At 26.4% G+C, this 12,205-nt stretch overlaps 1 protein-coding gene across 8 annotated transcripts in view; it reads left to right on the top strand.

Annotated features, from left to right (window-relative positions):
• LOC123263345 (probable nuclear hormone receptor HR3) overlaps positions 1 to 9,001 on the top strand; it is a 144,833-nt gene extending 135,832 nt beyond the window's left edge. For 6 of the 8 annotated variants that reach the window (XM_044726020.1, XM_044726013.1, XM_044726019.1 and 3 more), the window contains 6 exons: positions 753 to 970; positions 2,754 to 3,149; positions 6,756 to 7,028; positions 7,722 to 7,946; positions 8,079 to 8,417; positions 8,943 to 9,001. In XM_044726020.1, the coding sequence (XP_044581955.1) occupies positions 753 to 970; positions 2,754 to 3,149; positions 6,756 to 7,028; positions 7,722 to 7,946; positions 8,079 to 8,338 (1,372 nt within the window). In that variant the 3' untranslated portion in view covers positions 8,339 to 8,417; positions 8,943 to 9,001. The remainder of the gene's footprint in view (positions 1 to 752; positions 971 to 2,753; positions 3,150 to 6,755; positions 7,029 to 7,721; positions 7,947 to 8,078; positions 8,418 to 8,942) is intronic. The other 2 variants (XM_044726018.1, XM_044726021.1) reach the window with 2 other exon arrangements.
• Positions 9,002 to 12,205: the final 3,204 nt, after the last annotated feature.

The following is a 12,205-nucleotide window of genomic DNA, read 5'->3' as shown; positions in this document are numbered from 1 at the left end:
TTACGAGTTAAAATATTGTGGAACCTACTTTCAAATAATGACCGTAATTACGTTTAAAACATGTCTTTTCTTAATCTAATAAAAATCCATCATACGGTTGGTAATGAAAATTCTTATGATTTAAAAATTTTATACCACATTTTTTAACTTTACTCATAGATATCACATGTTCATCTTTCATTAAATATCTTTTTAACTACAAATAAATATTGTATACAATAAAAAAATTTTTCTTCATTGAAATTGAACATGATTTGTCCAAAAACAATAAAAAGAAGAAATGTAGTCATCATTATTGTAACGGCGCAGCCTATTTCTATCCCGTCACACCCTCACAAGTCTTTTGTACAGAGAACGAATGACATCATGTTTAGACAGTGTCTCTCATTTTACTCTCAAATGATAAAAAAATTAGTCTTAATACTTCGTTAGTAATTTATAAATAAACTTTTTTTTTATCCCACTTCTGTTTCCTAGTGTTAATTTTTAGAAAATATTTTATTTGTACATAGTCTTAAGCATGAAGATCATTAAATCATAAGTAAAGTAACAAATCACCTTATCGACAGCATCATCATTTCAGGACAAAAGACGTCTCTCTTACAATATAATAGGATAATCATGTATTGAAGAATAACGTTAAATCAAAGATAAGCCTATTGAAGGTTTTATATTTTCATAAATTAATTAAATACTTGATTCTTTTAATCACGTTTGGATTTTTGTTTTGTTTGTTCGGAAAAAAAATTTAGCTACACGTACGGGGGCAGTGAATACGCATCTCCTGGTCCTGGAACTGGAGGATCTGGATATTACAATCATCAGGCAATAACTAATTACGAACTGAGTGCCGATTACGTCGATAGTACAACTGCTTACGATCCAAGACCAACCCAACAAGTCGATCCAGTTGCTCCTGACACACCTTCCGTTACGGCTACTGGAGTGATGGCCAGTGTCGTCAACACAGGTAAAATAATTCTTTTGTTATTGCAATTCACTGATTTTTTTTTCTTTTCAATGAATTATAAAGAAAAAAAAAAAAATTTTATCTATATTAGTTCTTATTACTTAAATTTGTACAGTAAAAATTTTTAATACGTTGTAAATAATTTATTACAATCCGAATATTTATTTTGAACTAAATCAAAAAGACTGAAAGGTGTTTGTGAAATCAAACTAAAAAAATTTTGATTTAAAAGTAGATAAGTTGATGATGGAAATAAATTATTTTTATCGTATTTATCAGTATATTTATTCCAAAATAATAAAAATGAAGTAACTTCGGGTAATTATTTTGGGAAATTAGTCATTTTGTTAACATCCAAAAACGTAAATATTGTAATTGTTTGAAAATAATTAAACAAATAATTAGACTATCATGTAATTTTTTAAATCACGACGTTTTGGTCGTTTATCCAATCCTCAGGTTCATTAAAAATCCATGACAGTATAGTCAACATGTCAAGTATATCGATAAAAAATTGCTTTTTATTGTCATTAGATCTAAGTTGCCATGTTTTGGAAATCTGTCTAATCTCTTGTTTTTTATCGATATTTTCACACCAGATTAGAGCATATATTAGTTAATTAATTTAATAGTAAGTTAATCGAATATTTGAATATTCATGCTGGATACTGCTTCACGTCTCAATATACTTGACATTTTGACTACTGTAATCGATTATTTATGAACCTGAAAAAGACTGAATTAACGATCAAAATATCATGATATAAAAATTACATGATAGTCTAATTTTTTGTCCAATTACCTTCCAACATTTACACTATTTAGGGAAATTTTCGGAAGTGAGTTCCACTTTAGTTTAAGTCAATTTTTTTTTTTTTAAATATGAAAATATATTAAAAAAAAATTATTTAGAAATATTTATTTTTTTGTTTGTTATGGCCGAAAAAACAATAAGTCCCACTCGTAATTACTTTTCATATTATGATAACGAGCTATAAATTTAATTATTGTATGGTATATTATACTTTACCAAAGATTTATTTTTAAAAATGCTAAAAAGTATTGCCATTAGTTAATTTTAAATTCATTACAAATAAAAATATAACTTCATTAATGTCAATACGTTATAGTAAAAAGTGTCAATAAAAATATCAGTGAAGACAGGTCATTTGTACTTAGATTTTCATGTCGAAATAAAAACTATATATAAATGCTTACAATAACAACAATAATAGAAAATAATCCATTTAATGTTCAAAGCAACTTTGCATTTTTTATTAAAAACTTTTTTGAGCTTCTTTAAACAATGAAATTCAATTCATAAATATCACAGTATAATAATAATAATATTATATTATTACTATATCGTAACCCACTTAATAACTTATTCTTAGTACCATTGCCAATGTAATACTCATCAAAATTGTCTTGAGACTCATATCATTTTCATCATTTATAAAATAATGAGTGTTTAAAACGGTCATTTAATTCATTGTTTTATCCAATTAGTTATTAGTTAACAATAAACAAATTATTTTTCTATCATGAAAATTTTTAACTTTTTAAATTGTTCTTAATTTAACACATCCATTTAAAATTAAATAAAACAAAAATTATTTGAGGGAAATCAAATGTCATTAATCAAATCACATATCATTTAGCATAAATGTCGTTAGTAAAATTCATCTTAAGAATGCATTGCGGTAATTGGTTTGTTTGTTTGTTTTCGATGGAAAAAGTGTGAAAATAATTGATTGATGTAATATTAATTGGCCGAAATTAGGAAAATCTTTGTCTGCATCAACAACTGGGAGCGGCAACACCAGTGGAAATAGTGCCGGAGCAGGAGGAGGAGGAGGAGGAGGAGGTGGTGGTGGTACTGGTGGTGGTGGTGGTGGTGGTGGTAACGGTGGCGGAGGAAGTAGTAGTGGTAATAGTAGTAATAATAACGGTAACGGGAGTAACAGTAATGGGGGTGGCGGTTCCGGAAGCGGATCTATAAGTGGCGGAGGAATAGTTGCCGTAAAGCAAGAAACGACGATTGAGCTTGCTAACCTTGGTCACGGCTCTTACACGATGGTCGACTCAACGACGTTCCTCAGCAATCAACAGCAGAGAGTCAACAATCCTACGGATGATGACGAAGTTCATAATCTGCCCAGTATGTCTCATGCAAGATGTGAGGCTATGTTTTGTGTCTTTCTTTTCAAACCCTCCTACTCTCACCTTTTTTCATTTTTTCTGTGTTATAGTGTTTTATTGTTTCTATTGTTGCACGTGCATGGTAATGTGTCTATGTCCAATTTTTAACTGTTATCATTTTCACTCTTTTATAATTTATATAATTAAATTAATAAGGGGGGCTTCTCGTTAACAAGCTTGATCCTGTAAATTATAACGACTAAATTATCATTCAAATTGTACTCATTTTATTGAACATCTATTTTTTTTAATTTGTGAAAAATTTTATTTGAAAACGACCAGTTACCACCAAAGCAAAAATCAAAATTTATAGAAACTTTCCAATGTATTTAAATATATATTAAAAAATAATACTGATATCAGCAGACATCTAACCATTTTTTGGTTTTATTTATTATTTGAAAAAAAGGAATGCTAACAAAAAATTTTCTCCATAATGAATATTTTTGTATAAAAAATAATGAAAAATGTGTTAATTTTTTCAGTTTAAAATTGATACGTTTTTTCAAAATTTATAATGGAAATTTTATTAAAAATATTATACTGAAATCAATAGACACTTGACTAATTTTTGATTTTGTTTGTATAAAAAATAAATTAGTACCTATAAAATTTTTTTGAATAATTGCACTTATAGATATTTTAAATTTCTGCAAGTAAAATTTTCTAAAAAGTTTTATTTATTAGATGTCTAATTTATTTATAATTATTTTCTTTACAAAATCCTGAAGATTATTAGATGTCTGTATGAAGATAATAAAACCTAATTGGTTAATATTTTATACAGTCAGTAATGTATTGCCAAAAGTAGAGATTAAGTGTATTTGGAGAATAGTAAGCCGTGTACAGCGAATGATTGCTTGTCATCTGCATCTAACTAAGTACTATACCGAACTTCTTTGAACAGTACTCGTCTGCAAACAATAACTAGTCGTTTTCTGCACAGCGCTGACTAATCTCCAAATACACCTAACCGCTACTTTTCACAATACATTACTGACTACTGTACAAAATAACAATATCAATGAGGTTTAATTTCCTCTGTGTGTTCACTTCAGTATCATAAAAAAAAAAAAAAAAACATCGTAACACAAAAATCATTGCACGCTTCAAACGCGAAATTGTTTTTTTTTTTTTTTTTTTCAATTGCGATATTCAATTTGAAATTTTACTGTAAAATGTATACAATATTAAAATATAAAAATTATTTTCGCCTTCTAGGTGAAAAATTGATTTGAAATTTAAAAAAAGCTCTTTACATCCGGGTAAAAAATAAACACTAGAATAAATAATGTAACCCCCACATCACAACTATTTTTGAGCAAATGAATTTTAAAAATCTTATCTGAACGGATTTACAAGCTAGACAATCTCGTTAAGCAACCGTGTTCATACTGCAAGCAATTGAAGAGATGACCGGATGTTTAACAAGTGTAACGGGCATTCTTTTACGTGTTGAAAAGTTTAAACTTTTATGTCTTAAAAACTGTTATGATATGGGTGAAATGTTTCTGGAAGTTTTTTTTTACTTAAAATATATATATATCTTAATATATATAAATGACGTGTCACGTTGTTTGTCCGCGATGGGCTCATAAACTACTCAACCGATTTCAAATTAAATTTGCACACCGTGTGCAGTTTGATCTAACTTGAAAGATAGGGTAGTTTTTATCTCCATTATTGATCTCAATAATTGTTATTGCAAATTAAATGTTTATTATATGACTTTAGTGTGTATTTATCGGTTAGTTCTATAAAATCCTAATAGATGGCGGTTTGGCATCTAAGTTCCACAGATATCCGGTAGATGGCTTAAATCTCAAGGCCAAATACTGTCTATTTGCGGTTTGGATTTGGAAAACACATGTTTCTCATATGGACAGCTATATGTTGCCTGCTTACGTGTAGAAAAACCATGAAATCTCTTCGTGTTAGCGAAAGACAGGTTACATGTTAAATTTCAACTCTTTAATAATTTATAAAATGATAACCCTTCGTCAGATCTATTCCAAAAAATTAATTTAGACGTATGAGATAGCAATTTATATCATATCAAAAAATTAGCTTTTGATCTTTACAAGTGCATCAGTGTCCGAACAACCTTAATTTTAACATTTCGATACTGTACCTATTACTTTCAAATTTTGGCAGAACGTTTTATTTTCAATCCTATATGAATGAATCTATTTTTAATTTTTTTAGAAAATATTAATTTGATTGTATTAGAAGAATAAGAAAAAAATTAGGACGACGGTTGACCCTGAAGGCCATCCCTGCAACTTCCCGTTCATTTTGTACTTAAGCGCTCAAAATTATAAATTACGTTTTTGAGCTCTTCGAGCTCAAAAATATAAGTTTTGTGCCATTTTGGGTTCTCCGAGCTCAAAACTCTAATAGCAATTAAATAAAACACAATTTTTCGAATTTTCAAACCACAATAACTTTTGAATGAATGAACTGATTTTCACGCGGTTGGCAGCATTCAACGCAGTTTTTGAAGCCTCATAGAGAATCTTTAAGTATGAATTCTGAAAAAACACTTTTTTCTGTTTTCTTTCGTCAACTGATTTTGACCGACTGGTGGCAATCGACGTGGTCTCTTGATGTAAAGAGCTGATTAGTTTTTGGAATCGATCGATAAAGTCGTTTGAAAGTTATTCCAATAAAACCACATTTGAAAAATTTTTTTTTGTAGTTTTTTTTTAGATTTCTCAAAATCTACCGCGCCAACCGCGATGAAATCGGTCAAGCTGTTCAAAAGTTATAAAAGAGTTACACACACACACACACACACACACACACACACACACACACACACACACACACACACACACACACACACACACACACACACACAAACACACACACACACACACACACATCATCGCGAAAAAATTCAGGAAAGTTTCCTAGGATCTCAAAACGTCGAGATCTGATGAAAACTCGATTTCGAAAAATGGGGTAAAACCGATAACTTCCCGATTTTTTAAAATCTTCGATTTTTTTAGCGGGAAGTTAAAAATTGATTCAATCTATTATAATTACTGAGCCACAGCAACGCGTGGCTGGATCAGCTTGTTTATTATTATTGTATATATATAGTCAAATCAATAAAGACACTTTATTTAAAAATTATGACCAGAATTTCTCTAACAGTTTATATTGAAATATATTGATTATTTATTGTTTTTCATTTCCATTTTCATTCTAATAATTGTGATGCATTTTTATCATTTAGGCGTTTTCATTTATCAATATTAACGTCAAATTATTATGAACATAATTTTATGAATTTAATTACGTATTAAAATTGAAAAGAAAAGAAAAATTTAGAAAAATTTTTATTAAAAATATTTTTTATGCATGAAGATTTAATTAGTTGATTAAATATTGGCGCACGAAAATTTACAGCTAATGATTTTAAAAATTACTGTCATTCTTCCATTTATTGTGTCATTAAAATTGTGAAGTAGCTATAGAAATGAAAATTTTTAAATAAATAAATTAGAATACTGACTAAGATAATGATAGAAAAAATAATAACAACAATATTAATATTTATTTATTTGTTTATTCACAGATTCAACAGAAATAAATGAGTTGTTATCAAAAACGATAGCAGATGCTCATTCGAGAACGTGTTTAGTCTCGACAGATCAAATTCAAGAGTTGTTTCACAAGCCTCATGATCTTTCCAAGCTGATCTACTACAAAAATATGGCACATGAACAATTGTGGCTCGAGTGTGCACAAAAATTGACTACAGTTATCCAGCAAATTATCGAATTTGCCAAAATGATCCCCGGATTCATGAAACTTTCACAGGATGATCAAATTGTCCTTCTCAAAGCTGGTAAGTTATTATCGAATTCAAATTAATTATTATAAAAAAATAGATAAATATTATATCGCCTTAAATTTAAAAACCTTTTAGATATGTAATATAACATTTGCAGATAAAATACTAAGCTTTAATGTCAATATTTTATAAAAGTTTTTACATTAAAATTTGGGAACATTTTTTGCACATTTCTTAATGAAAAAAAAAAAAGAGTTTTTAAAATATTTTTTGCACTCAAAACTTGTCTGTGATTTAAACTCAGAAAATACATGATCAGGCGATTTTTGTCCAAAAATTTCGGTATGAAAAAAAATTATTCAAGTTGACCCACTTCCAAATATAGTAACTGTAAAATTATTAGACCTTTTTTTATTTTATTGTTTAATTTTAAGTCTAGGTATTTTATCGATTTATCTTTTGTATACAAATCAAATTTTTTATCAATTTAAGCTTGTAAACTTTTTGTTTCTTAGGCAAATTAAAAAATTCTAAGACATGTTACTGCATTTTAAACTGGGGAACTTGATTCCATTTTGTTTTTTTGTAGAATATTTAGACTTTTAAATTTAAAAATTAAAAAAAATATCTTGCATAAGATTCGTTAAACTTATGAGTTCCATAAGATTCAAGAGATTATTTTTAAAATAATGAGAAAGAATAATTTCATAAAATTGACGATAATAACTAAATCAATAATATTTTTAGGTTCATTTGAATTGGCTGTGCTACGTATGAGCAGGTACCTAGATCTTACACAAAACTGTGTATTGTACGGTGATACAATGCTACCGCAGGATGCCTTTTACACAACCGATACAGCTGAGATGAAACTTGTATCCTGCGTATTTGAACTTGCGAGAAGTGTTGCTGAGCTTAAACTTACTGAAACTGAACTTGCACTTTACAGTGCAGTAGTTCTTCTCAGTCCTGGTGAGTATAATTATCATTATTTTTTAATAATTGATACATAGAATTTTTTTAGTAAGTCATACCATTGATAAAACTAAAAATTATTGAGTTAAAATAAATGAATGATAAAAAAAATTTTGTTTTCGTTAACAGATCGACCAGGTTTGAAAGGTCAAGCAGACATCACAAAGCTATCACAAGCAGTGATCGCAGCCTTAAGGTCTCAACTAAATCGAAATCATGTAGCGCCCATCAAAGGTGATGTAACGGTATGCGATGCGATGCTTGCAAAGATACCCCAACTAAGAGAAATCTCGCTTCTTCACATGGATGCTCTCGCTAAGTTCAAACGGTCACAGCCACATCTAGAATTTCCGGCCCTCCATAAAGAATTATTCAGTGTCGATAGCTGAACGGCTGACACAGAACAGAGCGATCCGACGTTAACAGATGATATGGAAAGCGAATGATATGGGATCTTGCTCTGTTTAAGTGAGTATTTTTTCTCTAAATTATTCCCGTTAAGATCAAAGTATTAATAATTTCATTTATAGCACACTGCTCGTTAAAACTAAAAAAACAAAACATTTCTAAATTCGCCTACACGGAAATATTATATGCAAAAATTTTATGTAACATACACTTCTTTGCACAAATATACATTTACATATATTATCATATATCTGACACATATATCTTAATATATATGTACATTTTAGCATAAATGCGTCAACATCTAATATGTCAACCATACATATGAATTTATGAAACATTTTATTTTATTTTGCACAGATATATGCGGACATACGTTACATTTATTTTGCACACATATATACATCTGTGCGAATGACTTTAAAATTAAAAAAAAAAAAATACTTAGTTTTAGTTTTTTACATTACTGTTTTTTAATGTTGAATATTGGTATTTAATTTTACAAAATTTTTTCAATCGAAAAAATATAATTTAAGCAAATAAGCATTATGCATGTGATTAACTTTTATCTTTTTTTTGTTCCAGATTATTTCCTTCGTATTGAACATATTGGGCCTTACGTAAACATAACATTGTTATATATAAAATATACATTGAAAGCAACATAAAGTATATATGGAAAATATAGAAGTATATTATAAAATTTAAGAGATATATAAATATAAATAAATAAATAAATAAAAATATATGATATATATATGTATATATATTTATCGACATAAATATATGTATGTATATATACGTATATATAAATACACATACACATGTATATGTATAAAATGAATAAATACTGTACATATACATGTATATTGATTAGATGAACTATCAGTTGTTGTTATGGTACATACACAAAGTATATTATTGACTAATTATGGTTAAATAACTTATGAGGACTGTCCTGAGACAAATATTTAAAAATAACAAATAAATGCTCGGTAGAGCGAAAGGGAGTTCAATTGTTGGATATTTTACATTATTTAATAACATTTAATTGATCGTTATAAAATATGTAATTAATTGAGCGTATTCACGTTATTATTACTATTACTATTATTATAATTATAACTATCATTATTATAATTAATATTATTATCTTGTTAAGATCTCTCGTAAAAAGAATCCTTCTAAAGGATTGATTGTATTGGTGCGTACGTAAAACGTATAACGTTTAAACATTTTTTATATTGTCTCAGGAGCGTTCTTAAATGACACCAGGACACGTAGATAAACTTAATTGACGTAAATTTAACGGATTAACATTTTGGTTAACGCACTTTATCGACGTCTTTTTTTTTATATACGTAAATATTACTTCCCTATATTATGCCTTTACACATTTGTTTCGTACATCGATTTTTTATTATAATATCTTTTATCGTCTGAAATAAATAATTAAAATTGTTAATAAAAAAGGATTATCACTATTATAAATATAACTAAATTATATAAATTGATTTTCGTTGTAAAAATTTTAACAAAAAATTATTAATTATTATTTTTAATTTATTTATTTTATTATTTTGTTATCATTGATTGTAAATTAGTTAATTAGGAAATATTTGAGTACGTAATTATAAATATGAGCGGAATTGTTTAATTTGTTTGTTTTTAATGTTCTTTTAGTTAAAGTAATAAATATTTAAAAAATTAATAAAAATAAGGTGAAAGAATAGTTGTTTAAATGTTTATAATTGTAGGGCATTGAAGACTGGAAGTAATATTTACCCGTACGTACAAATAAAAAAATGCTAAAAATAAAAAAAAATTAAACTAAGTAAAATAAATAATTAATTAAAGATAATAAAAATGGTGAAGGATAAAGATATGTAGATAGTGATTTATGTGAGAGCTGCTGCAAATTAAAAAAAAATATATTATGAAATTATATAAATATAAATAAATAATGGCGACTAATGATGTACCGTGGTGCGCCAACTGATACGTTAATAGTTGATTATAATTATTAAAATGCGGAAAAATTATAAAATTTATTATTATTATTATTATTATTATTATTATTATTATTATTATTATTTTAATTATTATAATTATTATTATATTCATTAACGAATAAAGAATATTTAGAAATCATTTAATTGTAGAAAAATAAAATAAAATACACAAGCTCCCACTCGCAGAAACACGAAAATAAAAATAATGAAACACATGAATCTACGTAAGTGCCGTAAATTTAAATAAATAATTAATTATAATGATAATTATAATAAAAATAATAACAATAATTATTAGTGATGATAAACAATTTAATTAATTATTAATTTCGGATTATGTAGAAAAATATAACAAATCTTAGGCTAATAAAAATAGTTATATACACCTGAAGAAATAATAAAATACACACGTTGCAACTAGGAGTTATTATCGCAATTTGGAGTTAAATTTTATAATTATATATTATTAAAAAAAGTTGACGAATAATATAATGTTATATTTAATTAATTATAAATACATAAATAAGTAGGGCGACTGTGGTCATTGACTGAGATCATTGTTTAAAAAATACACACACATTTGAAACGTATTCTTATAATATTTAAATTAATATACATACTAATAATACTAATACTTACGATAATATTGTTATGTTATAATATGTACTTAAAATTGTTTGTTTTTTATAATCATTTATTACAGTTTGAATTTTTTGATTTCCTCAGCGTTAATTATTGATTTTCAAATTTAAAACAAAAATTTTTTAAATTCTTATAGAAATGTATTAACTTAAATTATTTATTGTTTTGTTTTGTTAATAATTATTAATATAATTTGAAAAGTTTTAAAATAAAAAATAATTAATTGAGAAATCTTTAAACCAAGAAATAAAAATATACACTAATCAATTAACATTAAATATAACTAATATAAATAAAAATGGTAAATTTTTTTGTAAGTTATTTAACTATTTTTGTTTTTATTTTATTTTACTTTTCTTTCTATTAAACTATTTGTATTTCAATACTAAATAAAATAATTGATTTAATATAGAAAACAATAAAAATTAATAATTAATTAAACCACAGGTATTATAATATCGAACTATGTGACTCTGGTAAACGTCCACGTCGCCCTGGTAAGATCGAAGTTGATTTAGAATTAAGGTTCATTATGATATTGATACAGGAATAAAAAGTTTAAAACAAAATAGTTATTTCAATTTTCATTACAGTAATCTCCCATGCAAGTCGTCAAAAATAATAAAAAAATATTTATTAGTCTCATGTGTCAATAATTATTTATTAATTTACTGTTATAATTTTATTCATTATCAACGAATTGTATAAATTAAAGAGATATTATATATTTAATCTGTTAGTTTGTCTGTTTGTTGTTTTTTATTTTTATTTATCGTAGAAAACATGAATGAAAAAAAAATTAATAGGACAAAAAATACCGAATTAATGTTACATTATTTTTAGTTAACTTTCATTCAAATAAACATTTAGAGACAAATAAAACACCAGAATTATGTGTTCTCTTTACACCACCAGACAACTGTGATGACTAAACAAATAACGGTTGGTACTTGCATAAGAACACAAGTCAAACAGATGAATTACGTGTACCTGTTGCAAATGTGGTAAAAAGTTGAAAAACTAAATTTACTAAAATCAGAGTAATAAATAAAAATAATAAATAAATATACATAAGTTATTAATTATTATATTTAAATAAATAACGATATTCATCGGAGATTATTGTTAATGAATTATCATTAATTTATAATTAAATCAGTAACACTGTAAGCTTTAGTCCCTGCATTATTATAA

Source organism: Cotesia glomerata, linkage group LG4 (genome assembly GCF_020080835.1).
Source record: "Cotesia glomerata isolate CgM1 linkage group LG4, MPM_Cglom_v2.3, whole genome shotgun sequence".
NCBI lineage: Eukaryota > Metazoa > Arthropoda > Insecta > Hymenoptera > Braconidae > Cotesia > Cotesia glomerata.
Note: the sequence above shows the minus strand (reverse complement) of the source record. Positions and strands in the feature narration are given on the sequence as shown.